Genomic DNA, 24,045 nt, shown 5'->3' on the forward strand with positions numbered 1-24,045 from the left:
TTGATCCCACACACACACCATCCTGCAGCTTTAAATACTTGGTGGGACACTAAATCTGCAGACACAAATAGTCCCCCAATACATTATTTTCTTGTGATTAAGTGTAGAGCTGGAACTATTTTGATCATCGATTAATCAGTTTGGGTGTTTCTTAAAGTTTTTCCGCTTCTCAAATGTGAATATTTTCTGGTTTCTTTGCTACGTAGAACATTTTTTCAACATGTCCTTACATTTTACGGACCAAACAGGTCCTCGATAAATCCACAAATTAATCACCAGATTAACGAATATGAAAATAATCCTTAGTTGCAGCCCGAATAACTACAGTGCACAAGCCATCATTTAAAATTTGCATCTGCTTTAGATACTAAAGAGCTTAGCAGAGATCAACACATCATTGCCTCTGTGCTTAAAAAACATAGATTTGTTTCGATTTGACATGATTCTGGAAACTTCTCTTGGCGACAGCTGCATTATCGTTTTGCTGCAACCTTTAAAAACTTGGAATATGAGGTGTCCAAGTTACAGAGACATCAAGCGAGGGAATGTGTGCTTCACCACATCGACATGTCCGATCGATGTTGTGTTGAGCTACAGTCAACTTTCCAGTGCTTTGCGTTGGCAGAAAGCCCTCAACAGGCTGGAGAATCACATTCTTAGCTTGGTCTCTTCACTGGATTTGGTCAACAATGACAAAAGAGAATGAAATGCAACTGTTGTTTTGAAGATAATTTCTAAAAATAAGTACTTGCTGTTGCCTCTTTTCCACAAAGCTGGCACAGCAGCCGCCAGTGGATAGGGGGACAGTGATGCTGCAGACATTGTAAGACAGAGCTCCACTGTTAATTATAAAGAGGAGGAGCATGCCACCTTGCTATATAAGGCCTGAAAGCCTGTCCCCCCTCCTGTATCTGTCACTGGTCCTCTCTCCTCCCCCACTGAGATTTCCAAGCCGTATCCCCGCGCCCTCCTCATCTCCCATCACTGTGGCCTGTGGGGTCCCAGAGGTTTATCCTGCCACTATCCTGTCCTTATCATCACCACCGTCTCTCTCTCTTCATCTTGGACTGAACGGACTCCCAATCTTAACCTGTCCTCCCACAAGGTGTCCACTGACCTGCACCTTTTGACTCCTTGTCGATTTTCTTTGGACACGGCTCAAGATGCCAGAGCCCACAAAGAAAGGTAGGAGTGTTGACAGAGGAGATGGACTCGGCATGTTGCCTGCAGCAGCGAACAGATCTAACGTGCTGCGTGTTTTGACTGATTCATTGAGTTTTGACGGCTGCAAACAGCAAATTTTGATGTTGCATGTCAACCGTCTTTGATCAAAGTTGATACTGGCTGCAGGGAGCTCCATCACTTTGTGGCTGGCTTGCCAGCTTGTTCGCAGGAATTCTCAAAGTGACTTTGACAGTGGTGTTGTATTACTGATGTATGTGAGGTTCCGCCATCCTGTGGAGCAACACAAGATCTGAGGTCCATGCACAGATGCTATTGTTGCTATCTGGGGTTTGCCAGGTCTGATAGTTCTAGGTGTTGCAACTGGAGAGAGGCACGATGATGAAGCACGGCAGAGGAATGTTGATGAGTGGCGAGTCGAACACAAAGTGAATATCCATGAAGGATGATGCAGTTAGGATAGACTGCATGAATAATAAACCAGTGTCGTCCCCTCGGACCAGTTCTCCGCCCATAATTCCAATCCATATTTAACCACACACATCATCTTATCTCATCTCATCCCCCCGGCCCCGCCCCGCCCTCATGTTCTCCACACCATAACGCCACTCATCTGCATCATCATGTCCATCAACAGTCCTGTTTAATCTGGTCCTGTCTGTCGTCTGTCATTACGATATGGTATTACTCCCACCCTCCCCGTTAGCGGTACTTTTTTGTTTTGGTTTTGGGGGGGTTGCTGATGAGCCAGGCATGCCCATGTAGCGAAAATAGAACATTTTAGTTGGCCTCTTGGAAGCCACCCTAATGACTGCTGGTGCAAAAAAGCATTAAAGATCCGGGTGAAAAAGATTAACTATGTCCTGTCTTTGAAAGAATCAAGATTAACTTTTTGAGACTGGGTCTATTGAAGCAAATTGGAGTTTGGAACAAACTGCTCAAATGTCCTACTTTGCATCATCAAAACAGCCAGAAGCAACCAGCCAAGCCTCTAAAATGAATGTATGTACCTTGGTGCAGATGATTGTGTGATGAGTGTACGCCCCAAAGTGATCATCCACTACCATAAACATCTATGATCCCCTCCGAGACAAAGCTACAGAGAGAAATAGAAGCAACAGATTCCAGCCTGCTGCAAACACTCCCCAGAAATAGCTGCACGGCCCAGAGAAGCAGATATATGAGGGTAGAAAAGTATTGTTCTTTAAGTCTGAACAGCTGAAGAGGAGGAAGCCAGCACTGTTGTTTTAGACACCCCACTCTCAAGCCTTTAAAAAGTCTGAACAAGAGATGACGAACTGGCTGGAGCGGCTCGGAGATCTCTTGGGACTGGGATTCTTGTCCCGGGAATAGTTCAGAATGAGTGCCCTTTTAATCCCTATCCCTTGTTCCCTGCCATCTCCCTTCACTGCCACCTACCCCAACCCCGCGCCCCCCACCCCACCCCACATCTCTCCTGTGCCACACGCCAAAACAGACACCTCCCCGCTACCCCTGCATTAAAGACGGATCACTCAGAGGTCACCCATCAAATGTCTGACCCTTTGCCCAGAGTTGCGATACTGCAACGGTTTGGGTTTCAGTCGTGGTGAAAAGTCTGTGTCTTCGCATCATGAGATTTACTGTCACAGTCCATCACTCTCCTTGGATTCTGCCCTCTGACATTGTAGCTTTGTGTTACAGAATACCACCTCATAAATCAAACAGGGGAGAATACAAAGAGAAAGGCCTGTCAGCAGCTAATTGTCACCCAAGTGAGGCTCTCACCCCGCACGCAGATTCTTAAAGGGTTATTTAAGTTCCATGTTATGATATTTTTCCAACCACAATTGCAATAAACACGTGTCAATCTAAAACACAGAATGAGGGCTCATCCTGATTAAAGTTATAATGATCTATACACGGAAAAAAGAAGCTGTCTGCAGTTTGGCTCTTGCTGGAGCCTGTATGAGCCCCTCTGTCTGCAAGCCAGCAGGAGCAACAGCTGAAAATACCTGCAGCTCCGTCAGCTGCACTGGGAGTCCTCAGAGGTAAAACAAAACCTTTCTCCACTCTCATTATCTCAGCGGTGATGAGACAGAGAACGAGCAAGGCCCATTCTCGGGTGCATGATGTGACCCTCCAGGATTGTGGCCTGGTGGCCAGCAACACATTGTTTTGAAGTGAAGTGAAGCGAGAGAGCAGCTAATTCTGACAAAGGAATGCTCAGCGGGAATCGTTGCGAACAGAGGAATATTAGGAGGGGAGGAAATGGAGGGTAAAAATGGTGCCAATAGTCATACAAGGAGTTGGGTTTGCAGTACCCACCTGGGAGATGCAAATAGAAGTGACTTTGATAGTGGCATGTTAGTTGGTGCCAGACAGGCTGGTCTGAATACTTCAGAAACCATCACTAGGGATTACAGAGAAGGGTCAGAAAAGGAGCTAGTTCTTTGGGTGAAAAGGATTTGTTGAGGTCAGAGGAGAATGGCCAGGCTGGTTTGCGACAGAAAAAGTCATTCAAATAATCCACATGTCAAATCTTAAAGCAGAAGACCACACCAGCTACTACTCCTGCCTCTTTTAGGGATCCAGTATACCTAATAATGAGGCCAGTGAGGATACAACTTTAGAGAAACTGCTCTTGTATTATTTTTCTACATTGATGCACTTGGTCCACCAATACGCTTTCCAATCCATGCGTGAAAGAAGGTCACATCCTGACCATCCTCAATAGCACCATCAATCTTCACCATCAATCTGAAAGTAAAGACCACCCACCCAGGTGGGAGTTTTTGGTTTCACTGTCACCTACAGATCTTCAAATCACCTACGAATTTACAAATATCTGTGATTCAGTCAACAGTTATGTTTTAAAATTGGAGTTGCACCATTTGTTTCCAGGTGAGGATCGAACTGTTTGAAGTACCCTTGTAGGATTGCTTCCAATGGATCCAAGGCCAAGAACCAGGCCTAGGTCTGGGGGTTGTAGAGCCCAAAGCCATGTCTGTCAGCTATACATTTGCCCACCTTGCGTTACTTGTCTGAAGCTCCCCTGTGTTCAGGACAACCTCTGGATGCTCCGTGTGCCATTAACCCACTAATAACAAAAGAGGTTAATTTTTTCTAAGCCAGTCATAGCTTGCCAAAGAACTGTATGGATGCTTTGATCTGCTGAGGCCTCGTAGTGAGTGTGAGTGTGAGTAAGTCTAGACGAGGCAGAGGGCAAACAAATGGTGTGTCATGGGGGCGTCCTGCGTAATCACTTAAGATTACATAGGTCTGAAGATCCAGTCACCCAAGGATTAGTGCTGAATCAATAAAGTGGGTCAATGTTCACAAACAGAAGGAGGTTTTTTTTGAGTGTTTGTGTTGATTACATCAGAGCCACATGATCTTGATGTCCTGTTTGATTTTTATCTCTCTTTAGATGAGATGCCCAATGGCCAGCCAGAAGGTAAGTGAATGGCGACACTCATCAAATCTCTCCCCCGACAACTTAATATTCTTAATATGATTCTTTACAGATCATATCTCGACAAAAACTATCAGATCATATCTCGACAAAAACTATCAGGTCACTCAAAAAATGCAGATCGTTTCACAAGAGAGACAAAGTAATCATGCGGTGTCGGTACCCGTGTCAAAAAGTTTGCAGAACTGAACGCGTCTTTGGGTGTAACGCAACAATCGATATGCCGAGCTCCAGAGTGAGCTGCGGCGACAACCGAGCTGTGAGTATCTCTAACATTCCACTCGCCGCTCAGCTGATCCTTCTTTGTTGATTCAGCTGACGCCCCCCCAACCTCCCAATGTGTGTCGGTGCTGGGCTTTGACCTTGGAGCCGCAGCATCTTGAGGTTCCAACATGGTTGTCTTTTTAGGGCTAGACTAAAAATGTTCCCGTCAGATAAATACTGCATAAATTTAGTGATCCAAGGATGCCATTCAGATCGTCATCTTATAAAAAGCAATTATCAATAATAGAGTACTGTATGTAATGTCTTTCACGGTCTGTAAAAATGTCCTCATGATGCGTATCTATCAATACTGGTCATGATAAATGAAATAATGTACAGAGACAAACATACAGAAATGTGTCATATTTCCAGGGCATTAGTATCAAAATATAATAATATATAGAATATAGAGCAGAATGGACACATAATACTGTTTGATAAAGCATGACATTTAAAAACTGTGACACAATTATCAACCGTTAACAAAAACAACAACACTGAATGGTATGATCCAGGCTTGTCCAGTCTTGATAAAAAAAATCTCTTTAACTCGGTGTGTTTATTGATAACGACGATTTCTGCAAAAACCTCTAATACAGCCTAATCTTGAAATATTAACAGCACATTTTTCACAGAAAAATAGTCAACAATATATTGAAAAATAAACTATAGGTCCCCCCCCACGAGTTATATGTTCAAATGAACTGTGAGAATGGTCCAAAACGATATCTGGTTCTGTACAATGTGATATGTTGTGAATGTCTACAGGAAGAGGCAGGTGGGTGGATGTACACATATGTGTTTCCATGTCTGTTTGTGTCTGTGTGTGATTCTGTGTGAGACTGAGAGACGCAGTGCAGAAGCTGCAGCTTTGTGCTTATTAAAAAGCAGCTCTTCCATCCACCACTATATTTGTCACACGCTCAGAAAGTGTTGCCCCAGACAGTAACGGTGCTCCGCCCCCACCTGAGATTACCTTGGAGGTTTCTCCACCACCAGGTGGGTAAACCGTGATGGACACCCTGACCCCCACCACCCGCTTTCTACAGAATGTTTAGGTCTTTTCATCACACTCACATCACTGGTTTGTTTGGAGTGTGTCGTCACGGTTTTTTTTTTGGTACTTAATTCACTCTGAGAGGCCTGAAACTGCACTTTTCTTGTGAAGGTATGATTATTAAATACACCTTTATGTTCACGGAAAAAAAAAAGTTAACTGGGTTATCTTTAAATCTGCCACCCCTCACTCACTGTGCACATATACCTGCACTGCTCTACTGTATATGTGCTTGCCTTGGGTCTTTAGTGCCGTCTCTAACTGCTGCCGTGTTTTGCTTCTGATATGTGTGAGTTAATACAATGTAGGGATTGAGGAAGTTGGGATTTACTGATTGGTCAAATGAAAATATGGAGCACTAGCAGTGATATAACAAAGTAAAAGATTTTATAGTGCAAATAAAGTATCTTGGGGTTCTGAGCTGCGTATTGGACAGAGTAGTAGATTCTAAGACATTGCAATCATAACCTTGTTAAGAGCCAACAACCCTTGTTGTTTAAACCAAATTATTGATCACTTAATAAGGGAAATAACTGTCAGATTAACTGATTATTGAACTGATAATTGTCCAATGTGGTTTCAATTGTTTTTATATTTAGCTATTTTGATTTTGATTGCAATAGTTTTTACACATTATATCCTTAATGTTCAGTAAATCCAAACCTCTTTGATCCCTTTCAGTAAAGATACCGTATGACCAGAAAGACAACCTATTAACATAGACATCATGGAGATGCAGATAATTTATTTATTGGTTGAATTTTGAACACAATTGTGGCTTTCTGGTGATATGATATCTACCTAATTTAAGCAGCCGTTGCCTTGCAAAGGCATTGTCTTGCCTGTGATGCTTGCTGCTCCAGCCTGGCACTTTGTCTGATGTACAGAATCGGTAGCAGAAGTGAAAGAGCCAGTAGAGACTGTTGGGGAGAAACCAGAGCCCTCAGAGCCATCAGAGCCCTCAGAGCCATCAGAGCCCTCAGAGCCCCCAGAGCCCTCAGAACCCTCGGAGCCTGAGCCGTTACAGGCTGTGGCAGCTCCAGAACAGGGTACCACCACTGAGAATGGCTCAAACCAACCGCAGCCTGGTGAGACTCAGGCCAAAGAGCAAACAGAGTCTGCTAACTCTGCTGTAAAGGAAGAGGGCCCTCGCTCTCCCCCACCAGTTGGTAAGTATTCTGTTTAAATACACACAACTCCCAGGTCGCTCCTTGTTTAAATGCATGTTTCAATCCCTCCAGCAAATCAGTCGTAAGCCTTGGAAATCTTCTAGATGGCTCAGCAGCTTTGCTAAACCGGCCCTTTTTTATCCTACAAGACCTAAATGTCGGATTAATTTGCAGCAGAAAGCTCAAAAACTGATTTAATTCTCAGTGACTAGAGCCAAACATTGATCTGACCTCAAAGAAATGCACAAAATATCATTGCACCTGGCCTGGCCACGTCCTCCTACTTCCTCCAAATGTCTTTCACGTTTTTTCTTGTTGGATCTGAGGACATATTCGGGACAGATTGGGAGTATTTAGATAGGGATTTCGCATGATCTGCATCACTCAGGACAGAAGATAATGCCATGTTTGAACACTCAGAAATATACTTTGGTACGGTCAAATTCCTTTTGTCCAAAAGTTGCATGTCATGGTCCACTGAAAGTCATGTCCCGCATGTGATCGATGGCCTCGTTGGCCTGCCAGTCTGCCAGTCTTGAGTCTTGTTGGCCTGCCAGTGATGGAGCTTTTTGATAGGTGGGTCTATTTGTCAACGACATCTTTATTGCAGATAATGATGTGACAGCAAGTACCAAATCCCCAACACCCCAAGCAGGTTGGTACCCTTAACAACCCTACCACTTCCTATTTTTGTCCCTCTTCGTATTACTCTCTGAGGACGGTTGCAATGGCAATGGACCGCAAAGCATGAGATGAGGTCAAATCAATGCCCAAAATGGTGCTTTGTGAAATTTGTGATGAAAGTATGGAAGTATTCATACGTATGTTGGTGTTAAATCAGCAAATATTCCTACATGTAAGTCTCTGCACAGCCATACATGTAGTAAAATGTGTGATTTATTTATGCAAAATGCCTCCTAGAAACACATCAACCTTTATTTACATATCTCAAATAAAGGTAAGACTGTGTCAATATGTCACATGTATATATCCTGAATAAATACATGGATGATTTTGATGGGTTTACGCATATTAATGCACTCGACCGCTTATTATTTTAATCAGTGAACAAGCTTGTGTGTCTATTAGAGGGAACAGTATTGAATTTCAGATTTTGTTTCTTTGGATACTTTGGATGAATTCTCAGTTGTTCACATAAATGTCAAGTGTGTTATATTTAGGAGGGTTTATTGGCAGAAGTGTAATATACTGTTAAGTGTATAGTCACTTTTTGACGTTTATAAAGCTATACAAAAGTTGTCTTCTTGCTCCACCATGTTTTTATGTCTTGTCTTCCAAAGTAAAAGTTTACTACACAAACAAAAAAGGACATCTTGGTATGCAAAGACCACCGCAGTTTCCCCAACAAGCTTGGGGAAATGGAGGGGTGACCACAGGAGGCACAATATTGTTCTAACATGCAGTGTCACCATTAGATGTCACTGGTTCTGACACAGCGTATCTCCATAACTGTGCTTTTCTTCACAGAGGACGCCAGTCCACACAAGAAAGTCTCTGTTGATCTGCCTAGTAAGAGCCCTCTGTTAAATCCTTCCACGATTTTAGTGTCAAACACCCAGTTGCTCACTCTAAAATCGGAATGACCCACCGTCTGAACACACTGTGTAAAACGTGTTTATTCATAGGTGTTTTGGTGTGTATAGAATTTTGGTTTTCAGCACAAGGACCTGACGGTGTTGGACTTTCCCTTTCTAACGTATTAATCTACACCCATTAATGGACTGGTGCCATTCTTTTCATTTTCCATTTTAATTACTATTATACACATGTCGTGTTCTTGTTTTCTGTACACATAAATTGCCATTTATGTGAGTACATTTGGAATTCTGGTCAGTCACATCTAAGTGACGCTCCCTCCAATCACCAATCAGTGTTCAGTCAATATCCAAAATTTAGTCTGAACTCCAAAAAGAGCTTTTGATTCAGAATTCCTTGGGCCTAAGCTTGGAAGTCTTTAATCGCTTGCTGGTGAGTGTGTGCTTGCTTCAGTGGACTTTACAGTACTATTCCTTACAATATGCTGTAAATTTCTCTCTGTCTTTGTTCAGATGATAGCGCCTCTCAGTCAACCAGGGGGAGAAAAGACTCAGGTAATAAAGTGACAGTCGAACTGTAAGATACTTATATATATATCTGGTCAAATCAATCCTTGCCCCGCAGCTTTCCAGGTATTCTGAAGAGTGTTTTACGTCTGTAATGTCAAAGTGTAATGAATTCACATTCACAGCTCCAGGATCGCACAGAAGAGCGGAGCATCACGGGTTCACAAACACAAACATTTTCTTTATACATCCAATTTTGTGTTTGGTTTACATGGCCTGCAGAACAAAGGATCTGCCTTTGCTGCATTTCATTATTGTCCGTTTCATGCTTTCCATGTTGCAAAGAGCTTAAAATCTGTTGCCGTATGCGGTGCGAATGTTGAACGTGAGAACATGTGCGTCTTTTAGTCTTTCTGTCTGTCTCTGTTACTTTACCCTAAACTTTAAGATGAAATGTGAAAGGTGGGTGTTGTGAATTCCTTAATATTCTTACACAGTGGCTGTCGATGAAAGATCTTTGGCTCACAATTGTTTTTTTCCTGAATGACCAGTGTGGTCTCTGGGCGAGGGCCAGAACCCAGACGACCTGGACAAGCCCATTGACACTCCACCACTGTCTACACTGCTGATAGAGAAACCTCAAAGTGGCTCCATCCCCGTTGGTGAGTCATGGTGCAAATAATAGGTATTAAGATAGAGAAAATACCACTAAAAGCAGCCTTGGCAACAGTAGAAACCATAAACACAAGCTGTCTCCATACCGAAGATAAAGCTGGCCTTGCAAACGTTAGCCACCATAAACTACTGGTCATAAAAGACCTCAACAGTCATCATCTATTTTCAATGTAATATCTCAGGAATATCTTGAAGGATTCCCTTCAAATTTGGCATGAACATTTACTTGGACTTGATGATGACCACATTTGATCTTGGTGGTTAAACGTCTCGATCTTTACATCCAAAAGTCATAGTCAAGGTCATGGCTGCCTTAATCAAATAATACACATAATCAAAATAGGTCTGGAAAAATGTAGACTTAGACTGTTGATAGGCTGAAAATAGTCTTGTTATTAACGTGACTTAATTGACTTTCTGTGTCCAAAGGTGGAGACATCAACTTCGTTGCCAAGGTGGAGGCCAAAGATCTTCTCCGCAAACCCACCGTCAAGTGGTTCAAAGGAAAATGGATGGATCTGGCCAGCAAAACTGGGAAGCACCTACAACTGAAAGAGACTTTTGACCGAATAACTAAGGTCCTTCTGTCATTAATGGGGTTGTGAGCACCATACTTGTAATACTACATAAATGTTGTTACTAAACTCCTTTGTATCGCCCCTCCCTGGCAGGTCCACACCTTTGAGATGCACATTATCAAGGCTAAAGACAATTACGCTGGGAATTACAGGGTTGAGGTCAACTACAAGGACAAGTTTGACAGCTGCTCCTTTGACTTGGAAGTCAGAGGTTTGTTAAAGCGGCATCGCTCATGACATCAATCAATCTCGGCATAAAATGGCACAAAATGCAGACCACTGTGTTGCTGTTCTTACAGAAGCTGGACAAGGCTCACAGAACATTGACATACGATCAGCGTTCAAACGAAGGTAATAAAAAAGAATGTGATGTGACTGCAAGGCGTGCTTATTTTGGACAAAGTCGACAGCAGCCATTTTGAATACAGTATTTTCACGGTGTTTCCTTTGCAGCTGAACTACAACCAGAATAAATGACATCTAACAATCTCTCAGTACTCATGAATAGACTTGAACTACAGAGAAATGTAGAATAATGAACATTTCATTGGTTGTAATGTCATTAACCTTTTACAATCCAACAGCTCCTTGTTGAATTAAAGGCCAACACTTGCATTTTTTTTTAGAATTCCTCACAAACAATGGAAGGCAACACAAAGCATCACAGTTTCATCGTGTTATCACAATGTTGCTGCTCAGTAATGTTGCCTCAACATTGTGGCAATGATTCATGGGACATCTGATAATGTCTTACACAAACCACCTCATGTCGTGGCACAAAAAAAGTGCCACGATGCTTGTGTAAGCATCAATCGCGTTAGCTCGTGCGGCTAACGCAGTGATTGACGTCAGAGGCTGTGCTTTGTGTTGCTCTGTTAGCATTGTTTTATAATGCAATATAGTAAGTGTTTCCTTTCTGATTAAATCTCTATTAATCTCTCCTTGTTAACAACAGCAGTGAAGGACAAGAAGATGCAGGGGAGCTTGACTTTAGTGGTCTCCTTAAACATAGGTGAGAATCACATCCCCAACACCAATGGATTTTGGTCTTTTCACAGTTTTTAGGCCGCTTTTTCTTTTTGGATGTGCTTATTTTGCTTCTTTAAAAAAACATTTTGTGAATTTGATTTGTGTTAGGTTATGAGTGGCAAGCACATGTCTACATGAGGAGTACAACAGGGGTTTTCAAAGTCTGATTTGCCTGTATATATTTAGGTTTAGGTTACATATCGCCACGTCCCGTCTATGACTCACTTTGAAATCCAAGAAAGCTTAAAATCGCAATGCTTCAGACACGTTTGAAAACCTCTGTGCTACGTGGTGGTTCAAAACACACACCATCATGCATATATGCATATTTGAGATGATACAGTGCAGCGTTTAAGTGTGAGTACTAAAAGGATGTAGGCGGCTGCCAAAAATATACATTTATTTTGGGCTTGTCTCTCTTTCTCCCCCCTATATATTCAGAAATCAAAGGTTAGTACAGAGAAAACCATATAGGTTTTAAAACGATTATACCTTACTGCGGGTGAGTATGTAATCCTGTAGAGTCCCCAGCATGACATGTAGATTTAGGAAATGGACGAGCAAGAGTGTTGGCCTTCTGTAGTACGGTAACACTTCATTTGAAGGCAGCATTCCTAACCGCTCTGTCGGCAATCAGTGATGATGGAAATGGGCTTTGCATCATAAACAGCAAACTGAGGTGACTGCTTTACACTGACCTGTAAAAGTCACCCTTTATGAGGTAAAGATCGCCATTTTGGATCATTATGGATGTGCACGTGGGCCACTGAGAAATGATGCTGTAGAATAGTGTTATCGCTACATTGTCGCTTTATTTCGATTTAGAAATATTCAGACAAATTACCACCATTGTTTATTTTTCCGTAATTGCCTGAAAATAAACGGATGAGAAACACATGCAACGATATGGAATAATACTCTATGCTATTCACTGCCAATCTTTCAGACATTTGGGTAAATGTCAACGAAAGACTTGACTGAATGTTCTTTATATAAACTAATGTAAACTCTACACTCATATCCGGGGCAATGTCTCCTAACATCTCTGCTAACATCTCCTATAGTCGTATACATCATCTAACAGCGCCAGAGCATTTTCTGAAGTGATCACTCAAACCAAACAGTAAACAAAGGGATGGGCCAAACAAAGTAAACATTATTTCCCATGTCACGGTTGTTGCGACCACACGTTTTCATGACGAGACGTACGTACTATTCTGTGGCTTCTCCTGGTGAAAGATTGTGTATCGCGAATAACTCATCACAAGACAGCATATCGCGTAGAGCAGAATTGAATATGACTCGGGGCGGCATTAACCAGAAATGAGCCCCAGACCCGAATCAGACAGGTGTTCTGTATTGTTATGGTAAGAGTCAGACACAGCCAGGGTAAGCTAAAGCGTACTCGGCACAAACCAAAGCCAGTCTAGGGGCCAATTCCTATCTTAACCCTCAAGCTCAACCCTTAATCTTAACTGGCCCTCAAAACCAAGTGTTGAGGGTTATTTTGTCACTTAGAAATGGGACACCCCTTAAATGCAGATACGTCTTCAGACTGTAGGGGGCAGAATAACGCGAAAGCTGCGTCCAGTCTGTCAACTCCAAAAAAGAAGAAGAAGAAGAAGAACACATTTACGTCACGATTGACAGTTACCACACACGGCTTATTGAAAAGTAAACGATAGCAAACGATCGCTTGTCCGCACCGGCCGGCTATTGACAAAAGATCGTAAAATAAAAATAAATGTTGCGCAACAATGACGTAAGTAATCCATAATATGGGCCTAAACTAAGATAATACAATGGTTTTCAAATTTCATATTCATATATTCTATTAAAAAAGAAAATACTGAATTTGTAGTGTTTCGCTGCTTTCGGCGCCATCTGTGTTCTGTCCAAACACACAATGCATTCTGGGTAGCCCTTGCTCCCAAGGGTGGTCTCGGAAAATCTCAATATTGAGGATGATACAGCGCTTAAACTTGCCCCTCAACTTAATTTTTCTGTGAATCGGGACAGCACTTGCACTAGAGGGAGCGTGCATTTTTGAGATTGAGGGTTAAGAAAGGAATTGGAATTCACCCTAGTTCCCTCAGGAGTTAGTGAAGACCAAAACAGAGCTCTACCAGTCTGTCTTGAAGAGGAAACAGGGCATATTTAAACCTCAACAACTACAGATGATGGAGAAAACACATCTGTGTTTTGTATCAATAGTGCTGCTACCCTGTCCCTGTTGACATAATGGCTCCAGAGCCAGTATTAAAGCACAGCTCACTATGCCCATCCCTTTGTGTGACATGTCCCGAGGAACACTCTAAAAAGAAGTAGATTTAAAATTACTATCAGAAAACATTGTTCCAGCAAAAGAATAAAATGCTGAAGTCAAACTTAAAGCAGGTGGGAAGCAGCGATAAATCTCCTACCTTTCGCAGCCTCTTCCATCAGAGTTTAGTGAGCAGTTCCTCGGGACACGTTGCAAGACACCAGCCAGTGACTCCTTCCCTCACAATGTTCCTTCATATACGGCACCACTAGGGAGCCGAAACCGGACGACACTCCTGAGGTGGATGTGTGGGAGATCCTGAAGAACGCGCGGCCAGACGAGTATGAGAAGATTGCCTTTATGTACGGTATCACAGATCTGCGAGGTCTGCTGAAGAGGTTGAAGAAGATCCCAAAAGAGGAGAAGAAGAGTGAAGGTGAATTAAATAGCGTTTAGTCTGACAAACGCACATTGACAGTGACTTTCAATGCCGTGCACTGATTTTGTTTGTCTTTTCTAAGCTTTTGCAAAGAAGCTTGAACCATCCTACCAGGCGGATAAAGGTGGAAAGATCCGCATGGTGGTCGATCTGGCTGACCCCACTGTGGACCTGAAGTGGTACAAGAACGGACAAGAGATCAGACCCTCGCCCAAGTATGCAGCGACCTCTTCTTTTTTTTTCCATCTGCTCTACTTCCTGTCAACACAGCACAAATGAAAAGCATTTTATTTATCCAAAAAAAAATGCAACTCATTTGTGAAGATTTGAAGTATTGTGTGTTTTTCATTCTGTCAACACTCAAAAGCACAATGGTTGATCAGGTCAGGTTTGTAGTGTAACCACCACACTATAAATCACTCTCCTCATATGTGAACCATTGACAGCTGATGCCAGTGAACAAATAACAACACCTCTACTCTAATGTGGCTCTAATCAGTGTCCGTACAGTCTCATACACAGACATATTATAATAATCATGATGTATTATTATAATTACCACAGAGCTACATTTGGGTGTCAACGCAGTGTATGATGTCTACTGTTGCCAATAACTGTTGTATATGTCCTTCTTTGTACAGGAAAAAGGTGGTACCTCCTTCACAGGTCTTTAACAAAGTCTGGCTTTGCAACAGATAAAATAGATTAAATACAGAGTATGTTATGTGAAAGGTGTCAAAAAGGAAGCTATAATAAAACCACAAAAAAACTGAGAAATAGCAGGTGGATATAATATTTCGTAGCTACACAGCCAGCCTAGTTTCCTTCAGGAGTTGGTGGTAACCAAAACAGAGCTAAAAGGAGAACAGACAGCTGCTTTTGCCTGCTACGGTAGAGTTTGGAACAACCCTTATATGGCTTAAGTTTCCATGGCAGGGTGTGTAGACCATAATATATGATATGACACGTCCTGCTAGGGCAACATAGTGTTTTTGCTTTTTTCATTCTTTAGCAAACTATTAAGAAGTGCATGTGTCTCGTTGTAACCTTTACCCCCCGCACAAAGGTGCAAAACCGTGGGACAGTACAGATCAGTTATTTTGGTGGACAATAAAGCAAATACTGTAACCAGGCAACGTGTCAAACTGAACTAAACTGTGCTTTAAAAAGTGCTAATATGGTTACATCTTCAACAAATCGACTGTTACTCACTAACATTATGCACATAAACTCAAACTACTGTTCAAAGCCATTCCAAGTTAAAGCCATTTGGGAGGTTATTGCTGTTTTCTGGTTTTGGTCACCTGTGGCTCATTCTCCAGAACACCGTGTTCTTGAGACCTCACTGTCTGCTGTAACACTTTTGCTGACTGTACCCATCCAGGCATGATGTCTCTCTGTCTTTTGTCTGTTTGTCTGTAATGTTATGGTGCTGCTTCCTCTCTGTGGCCCTATTCTGGCTCCACTGCCGACCTTTAGTCAAAGGAAGTAAGTTCAATTGTACAGCAAGTTCTGACTTCATCCTATCGTTAATGTCAAGTCCAATTTGTGTGCATTTGATGCATGTCTTTTTTTGTAATGTAATTGGAATATTTTTAACTTTTTGTAGCTTGTACTGTGATTGTTTATTGACCTCTCTCAATACTTTATTCCCTATTAGAAATGCTTTACACACCATATTGCCTTGTGCATATCCACGGTTCCCTTAGTTGGCTTGTGATGTAACTAATGGACTTCCTGTTTAGGTATATTTTTGAACATAAGGGCACACAAAGGATCATGGTCATCAACAACTGCTCCATGAACGATGATGCAGCCTATTGTGTGGCTGCAGGAGATGAGAAGTGCACCACAGAACTGTTTGTCAAAGGTATCTGGATTCAAAAAAATTGGCAGCTTTTCTTGACAGATGCTTTTACTCAAAGTAATCAAAAACTGACTTCCGTTTCCTCCTTCCCATCGTGTCTTAAAGAGCTGCCAGTTAAGATAGTTAAAGGTATCGAGACTGTGAAGACCACAGTGAATGAGAGGATTGAGCTGGAGTGCGAGGTTACAGAGGAAGGTGCTCAGGTCAAATGGTAAGTAGAAAATAATCTATTCAAAGGCGTATGATTATGTCAGTACGCAGGAGCACTGCATTGATGAATGCGTCCTGCTTTCAGGATGAAGAACGGTGTTGAGGTTCCAACAGGAGTGCGCTCCAGATACCGAGTCAAATGTGAGGGAACCAAACACTACCTGGTGATTGATGATGCCTCCAGAGAGGACACCGGGACATACTCCATAATGGCCAGTGGTGGCACATCTGAGGCTAAAGTACAGGTCGACTGTATGTAGAATTTTGACTTTCCTTTTAAGTGTTTTTATTACTTAAAAAATTGTAATTATAACATCCTCTATTATGATCTACCCTTCAGTGAAACCACTGAAGGTCTTCCAGGACCTGCAGAATATGACAGTGAAGCTGGGCCAGCCCTTTAAATTGCACTGTGAGATTTATCCAGGCAACGTCCCAGGCCGTTGGTACAGGAATGGACAGCTGATCCAGCCCAACGACCGGATCACCATTATACACAGAAATAGGTACACTGTCTCTGATAAACTCAGTCATTCAAAAGCAGTTCCAAAAAGACGATAAGATGATATCAATTTGTTGTTTTTTTTAGGGTCCACCGCCTTGAAATTGAGTCCAGCTCTCTTCACGATGCAGGAGATTACACTTTTGTACCCGAGGGATATTCACAGAGCCTCGCTGCCAAAGTTCACATCATTGGTATGAACAAAAACAATGCATCCCTCAATTGGAACATTTAAGAACATTTCTATCTTTTCATTATTTTATTTTATTTTATTTTATTTTTACAGACCCTCCACAAGTGCACTTGGAAGGCTTGAATTTCCCAGACAACACTGTGACAATTGTGGCAGGAAACAAACTTCGCTTGGAGATACCCATCAGTGGAGAACCAGCACCAAGAGTAGTGTGGATGAAGGGAGAACGAGTGAGTCTCAGTCTTAAACTCCAGCAAAATCTGAATACATGGGCAGAAGTTGTTTGTAGAGAATCCTTCATTGCTTCATTGTCTTGTTCTTCAAAATGTCACCTGGTAGTCACAAAGCCTTCTATTATACTTCCTTTTAAAGGCTGATTTTGAGTTTTTTCTGTCTCTCTTTGTCTCAGGTCATTCTTGAGACAGGCCAGCGTGTCCGAGCTGAGACATACCCCGATCATACCAGTCTGACAATTGAAGTCACAGAGAGGGAGGACACTGGGAACTATAAGATAGTGCTGCAGAATGAGGCTGGTGAGGCCACAGCCAGCGTCAAAATCAAGGTAGTAGGTAAGACATCGCGAGACTTCAATCTAAAGAGCACAAAGCAAAAAAACAAAGTTTTTTTAAAAAAGGATTTTTTTTGGATGCTCAATACAATTCTGTGTTTCCCGCAGACATTCCTGATCCTCCAGAAGCTCCATTGGTCCCAGTGGTGGGTGGTGACTGGTGCTCTATGACATGGGAACCACCAAAGTATGATGGGAGTTCACCAATATTAGGTATAATTATTGTCTTAATTATTACCCCAGTTTAAATGGAAGTGTCGGTTTTACACGTCAAGCTCTCTGATCCTTTGGTATAGGCTACTTCATCGAGAGGAAAAAGAAGCAGAGCTCCAGATGGATGAGACTGAACTTTGACCTGATCAAAGAAACATCATTCGATCCCAAGAAGATGATTGAAGGCGTGCCGTATGAAGTGCGGATCTTTGCGGTTAATGCCATTGGTGTTTCCAAGCCCAGCGAACCATCCAAAGCATTTACTCCCCTTGGTGAGTAAGGTCTCCAAACTCTGGCCTTCAACATGTTACTTGTCAGATAAGGCTTCACTTTATCTAACCATCATCTCCTAGTAATGGACAGAATTTCAAAGTGTGGGCTTATGATAGCCCATGTGTGATCTGACCCTAGTTCCCGGGCAACACAGCTGTTCCTCCACCTACTCCACCATCCCAAGCATTCTGACTGTGACATGCAGCGGCTTTAGAGGATATTAAATATGTCTTTATAATCGCTGCCAAATAATCAGTGGATTAGAGGTTCAGGAGCGCAGCTCTTTTGGGAGGTGGGTCAATAGAAGTATGAATCAGAATACAAGAATAGACTGCAAGAGTGGGGAACAATGAGATCTGATAGGGAGGTTGACCAGCCTCCCCAGTGATTTACCAAAATGGATGTTTTCTGAACTTCACTTTCATTGTTGGCAATTAAAACTCTGACCCTTCTGATCACTCAGCTGTGACCAGTGAGCCCACTATGCTGACTGTGGACGATGTTACCGACACTTCAGTTACCGTAAAGTGGCGCCCTCCGGAAACTATTGGCGCTGCCGGTCTGGACGGATACTTGGTGGAGTACTGCATAGAAGGAAGTGAGTCAATTACCAAGCCAAGAAATAACCCTTGAGACTGTGCAGTACAACACCTACAAAAAAGTTCCAAGCCTTGGTCCCATTTACAGTATAGTGTATGATAGATACATTAATTCAGTGGTCCTAACTGGACTGCCTAACTGGACTGTTATTTTCCTACAGCCGATGAATGGATATCATCTAACAATGAAGTGACAGAGAAAACAAAGCACACCATCACTGGTCTGACTCCAGGGTCTAAAATCATAATTCGTGTCAAGGCTGTCAATGCTGCTGGAGAGAGCACTCCGAAGACCCTTCAGCACTCTGTCATGGTCAAAGAGGTTATTGGTGAGCTGTGACAGCTTTGTTATGTGTTGTGTCGAAGTTTGGAATAGGTTGAAAAGAGAATGTAACATACCTTCTGATCCATCTCGGGCAGAACCACCCAAGATCCGTGTCCCACGACACTTGAAGCAGACATACACTCGTAGAGTTGGAGAAGCGGTCAACCTCGTGGTGCCATTTATGGTAAAAATCTTCCGATTCGGTTGTTCTTCTGCGTCTTGGTGTAGAATGATTAACCCATGCTGATCGGCGTGATGTGTGCAGGGCAAACCCAGGCCGAAAGTCAACTGGTTGAAGGACGGTAACCCCATCGAGCCAACCCACGTCAGCATCCGCAACACAGACTGCGACAGCATCATCTTCATCCGCAAGGCAGAACGCAGCCACTCTGGGAAGTATGAGATGACAGTGCAGGTTGAAAACCATGTGGACACAGCTATTATTGACATACAGATTGTAGGTGAGAAATTGGACCATGCACTTTAAAGTTTTCACTACTGATACTACCAACACTACTGAATCAGATGATAATATGCGTCTATAGCAAACTGTGAGCTCACTGTCCTTTCACTGACCGTTAGATCTACCTGGACCTCCCTTATGTGTGACGATTGAGGACGTATGGGGAGGAAATGTGGCTCTGGCCTGGACACCACCAAAGGATAGCGGAAATGCCCCAATAACAGGCTACACCATTCAAAAGGCAGACAAAAAGACAATGGTAAAACATGGATTTATGCTAATAGTGATATTTTACTTATATTTGACTTCTCTACAGAGTAAACACCATCTGATTCACTCTGCTTTTCAGGAGTGGTTCACGTGCATTGAGCACTACCATCGCAACACCATCACCATTACAGAACTGGTGGTCGGGAACGAGTACTTTTTCAGGATCTACTCAGAGAATATGTGTGGCCTGAGCGAAACTGCCACCCAAACAAAGAAAAGTGCCCTCATTGTCAAAGAAGGTACTGGTGACTGTGGTGTTACTGACTGTGGTGCGACTGGATGTGAATGGTTATCATTTCTGATGGGGGAAAATGCTTCCAAAGTTTTTACTTTGGAACAAATCACACTGGTATTGCAGACTGAAACTGTTAATGAAGCATTTGTTTACTTTTCTGTCTTCTGTCAGCTCTAAAAATACGACAAGGGTCAGTCAGGCTATGACCGACAGGCCCTTGAAAGTTTGTGTCTCAGTCTCAGCCGATGATAAATAAAGAACAATTGTCTTTCCCTCATCGCTTAGGCAATTCCCCGCATGATACCGCCCAACGACAGTATCATGCACGACCCCATTCCTTTACCCTTCCCCCAACAGGCATGCAGCTTAAAATACCCGAGTACAACGACCATGACTTCGAGGAGGCGCCAAAGTTCACACAGCCGCTGATCAACACTTTCGCCGTCGCCGGCTACAATACTACTCTCAACTGTAGTATCCGTGCCAACCCTAGGGTAGGTGCAAGAACAGCAGGTAAAAATGGTAAATGCTCAAATACTTCTGTCATTTCAATCATTTCTGTGTCTGCCCACAGCCCAGAGTGATGTGGATGAAGAATAAGATCATCATTGTTGACGACCCACGCTACCGCATGTTCAGCAACCAGGGAGTATGTACTCTAGAGATCAGGAAGCCCAGCCCCTACGATGGAGGCGTCTACACCTGCAAGGCCATCAACAATTTGGGAGAGGCCCAAGTGGAGTGCAAGCTGGAGGTCAAAGGTCAGTGTGCAGTGGGAGGCTAAAGCGGTGTGCCTACCTGGGTATCTGTCTATATCAGAATCTGGTTTCCCAAAGTTCCTTTTCTTAATTTCTGTTAATGTTTTCATTAGTCACATCGAATATTAAAGCATCGCTCTTTTATGGGGATCTTTACTGAATCGTCTTCATAGAAAGAATTAAAGAAGCATTTACGATTACAGTCATCGTTAATTTAAAGTAAAGAGTGTTAAAAAAGGCAACTTTAGGAAACCAACTCCACCAGATATTGTTGTGTTTGAACTGTGTGTTACAGTCCACCAAATGGCTGACCATACAGGCGATGGACATGTAAGTATCTCGACTGGGTTGCACCAGATATTTGTAAATTCATTGCTGAGGTTCTTGAGCCAAAGTCTTTCTTACAATTACAGAGACCTATAGCCAGTTTCAAACTAGTCGTTTTGTATCAAAACTTAATGGTAAATTTTTGAAATTACTTATTAAAGATCAAAATCAGATGCTAGGAGACCCAACATTAATCATATTTGCATGCATTGATAAATATGTGTGGATAAATGTAAAATATATGATGAGAAAACATGATTTGGTCATTTAGTTGTAAATTATTACAACTTAGTAGGCTAATGTTAGCTTTGACAGTAGCACAAATAGCTACATATGTGGCGTAACTGGGTGTAAATATGAAGTAATAACTCATTTAAAATGCAAAATCTGTAATTTGATTATAACCAAGGTTCGAACTTATAAACATCTGGTGCAATGGACTCCTGGTCAACCATTTTCCAAAGAGACATAAATAATGACATCATGATAATCCAGTCACGTGTGTGCACAGCGCACACGGTGACACTCCATCACCACAACATGTAAAGGTTTATCCCCCCTTGTGTTACTCAGCCATCATGTCCATCATCACAACACACCACATCAGCACCAGTCACACCTCAGTAGACATAACGTGTAGAGCCGTGATGTTCTTTTGTGTTGTATTATTTTATGTCTCCACAGATTCCAGTGTGACCCTCGGGTCACGCTGTTAACTCCTCATATAAAAGAGTTCAGTAATAACCCCAACTGTATTCCCTGGTGAACACATATAACTCCATGTAAACATTGTGTTAACCCCTCTTCTCTTTCTCCTCTCTCTCCCCCAGTCCAAACTCAAGAATTGTGAATGTAATGTTCTTAAAAAGGTAAGCTTTCATATGGTTTTGACATATGAAGCTTATGTCACTCATTATGCATCTCTCGACCGGTGTTAGCAACCTCGCTATTCTCAGTCAGTGGCACTGAAGTGGCTTCTCGTCCGCCGAGAAATCAGGAACCGCAGAAAAAAAAAAGCAGGATTTGCATGGCTGCTGTTTGCTAAATGATATACCACAAAGAAACCCTTAGCTGGCTGGCCTAAATCCAACCCTGTTTTGAATGATTTAATTGAAAGTGTGTGCATTTAAAGACTATCTGTCATGTTACTTGAACCACAGAAAAGGTGAGTAAAAAACGTGTACCAACTCAACTCAATAAAACAAGCAAACTTACAAACAAAAGAGAGATAAAAACAAAACAAACTAACACTGGGTATGTATGTTGTACGTGTTTGGATATAGGATTTTGCTTTTTGTAGTTGACTAAAGACAGCATTCACATGGATTATTGCACTATTTCAGAGCAATCAACTACATTTTAGTTCCATCTGAGCACATACTAATTCCCACGATTGTTAGCAGGCTTTAAACTATACATTAATAAGTTAAATTGTATAATTAAAGCCACTACCATACACTATACATATATAGCAATACATTATATTCTAATTCTAACACGCAAAAAAAAAAACCAATAGGTATGGAATCAGCACACACAACACGATAATTTAAAGGCACAGTGTAAAATTTTGCGTGTGGGAGGACCTATACAAGTTGGAAATGTTTAGTTTGTCCATTGTGGGCTATTGTAAAAGAAAAAAAAAGGGATAGCACTATACCACTTTTCCGTGTCCGGTACCAATATCTCATACGATACTGATATCGGTCCGATACTGTAATTTTAGACCCTTTAAACTATGAAGCTGTTAACAACACATTTGTGCAATTTCAAGCTATTTCAAAGACATAATTGTCCAACTGTGTGACAAATATTCTTCTCCCATAAAGAATAAATAAACAAGCTACAACATGAGTGAGCAAAAATGCTGTTGCAGATTTATATTTACTTTTTCACAGTCTTCGGATTTCAAATTTGTATCCTTTCCGATATCTGATAAACATAAAAGGCTCAGTCTGGAGTTATATCAAACAATTTATACAATCATGTGATTGTACATATTGAAAAAACAAACTTTTACACACTGCACCTTTAAAAATGTTTGCACTATATATTCGTATATGAGCTTCTCTCTTTTTACTCTCTGTCCAGAGCTGTGAACATCTTGCTTTTGTTTGTTTTTTTGCTTCATCAGCCTGTTGCTCTTCCTCCTCCTCCTACTCTCCTTCCTCTTTCTGTTCTCCCTTCTTCACATTTTGCCTCTGTATCTCCTCAACAATATCGTGAGAGTTTTTCCCTCTCGTCCCCCAGGGGGGTTCACCTTCTACGAACTCATGCAACGTGGAGTGCCCCTCAATCTGATTGACAAGTACATGAGCGAGGCGAAGGTTGTGGAGCAGGAGAAGTAAAATCGGACAGAATGCGATGAGACTTTTTTAGCTTGACGGACTTCTGCTGCTATTTGTGATCCTCTTCTCTCACCTGATCGAGGCTGGCGGCCTGAAAGTGGACGGAGGCGTGGATGGTGGGACAGATAGAAGGAGTGTGTGTGTCCTTTGTCTGGGCTCTAGTGTGCTTTTTACCATAGGGATAATAAAGTTCACTTCTTCGTCCGTCACCCTGTAGTGTTTTGAAAGACTATCAGCTCAGATGCATGTCAGCAGTGTTTTGGTTCCAGCTTTAACTAAGTTCATGTAGTGTGTAAAAGAAAAAAAAAACATATACAAAGCACTTATACACAAACATTGACACACGTACAGTAGTTCTTTTTGGGGAGTGCTTGTCAAAGAGGAGATAAGGGGGAAAGTTTGGAAAAAAAAGACTTGAGTGATGTTGTATAATGAATGTGTTCAAGATAATTCACTCTGAAATGATTCATTTCTGTGTAAGTTATGTCTAATAGAAAAATGTAGAGGTTTACACACAGTCCACTGCATGATACATTATGATTTGTGAATTCATATTGGACTTGATGCTTGACTGAGGCTCAGTCATGTGTGCATGCCTTTACCTTTGTAATTATGGGAAAAATAAAATAGTACATGTAAAATAAATCATAACAAAGTGTCATTCTTGGGGAAATTAATCTAAGTAAACTAATACATTTGGTACGATCCAAAACCTTTAATA

General features: G+C 42.0%; 1 protein-coding gene across 6 annotated transcripts; it reads left to right on the forward strand.

The window, feature by feature from the left end:
- Nucleotides 1-923: 923 nt before the first annotated feature.
- On the forward strand, nucleotides 924-23,959 carry mybpc1 (myosin binding protein C1). 6 transcript variants are annotated; one of them, XM_083906955.1, is made up of 33 exons: nucleotides 924-1,185; nucleotides 4,592-4,618; nucleotides 5,828-5,899; nucleotides 6,845-7,126; nucleotides 8,615-8,656; nucleotides 9,196-9,237; nucleotides 9,741-9,851; nucleotides 10,294-10,442; nucleotides 10,536-10,653; nucleotides 10,742-10,793; nucleotides 11,398-11,454; nucleotides 14,007-14,170; nucleotides 14,256-14,388; nucleotides 15,653-15,661; nucleotides 15,919-16,043; nucleotides 16,146-16,251; nucleotides 16,336-16,502; nucleotides 16,591-16,756; nucleotides 16,840-16,946; nucleotides 17,039-17,175; nucleotides 17,355-17,514; nucleotides 17,622-17,726; nucleotides 17,810-17,998; nucleotides 18,463-18,597; nucleotides 18,760-18,927; nucleotides 19,019-19,107; nucleotides 19,189-19,384; nucleotides 19,506-19,645; nucleotides 19,736-19,895; nucleotides 20,249-20,385; nucleotides 20,466-20,652; nucleotides 21,807-21,845; nucleotides 23,227-23,959. In XM_083906955.1, the coding sequence occupies exons 1-32, from the start codon at nucleotides 1,164-1,166 to the stop codon at nucleotides 21,824-21,826; spliced, it is 3,774 nt and encodes a 1,257-aa protein (XP_083763081.1). In that variant the 5' UTR covers nucleotides 924-1,163; the 3' UTR covers nucleotides 21,827-21,845; nucleotides 23,227-23,959. The 6 variants fall into 6 exon arrangements, with proteins under 6 accessions (XP_083763081.1, XP_083763078.1, XP_083763079.1 ...); XM_083906952.1 differs by lacking the exon at nucleotides 21,807-21,845; XM_083906953.1 differs by lacking the exons at nucleotides 15,653-15,661; nucleotides 21,807-21,845.
- Nucleotides 23,960-24,045: the final 86 nt, after the last annotated feature.

The sequence above is a fragment of the Microchirus variegatus genome, assembly GCF_963457635.1.
Source record: "Microchirus variegatus genome assembly, chromosome: 20".
NCBI lineage: Eukaryota > Metazoa > Chordata > Actinopteri > Pleuronectiformes > Soleidae > Microchirus > Microchirus variegatus.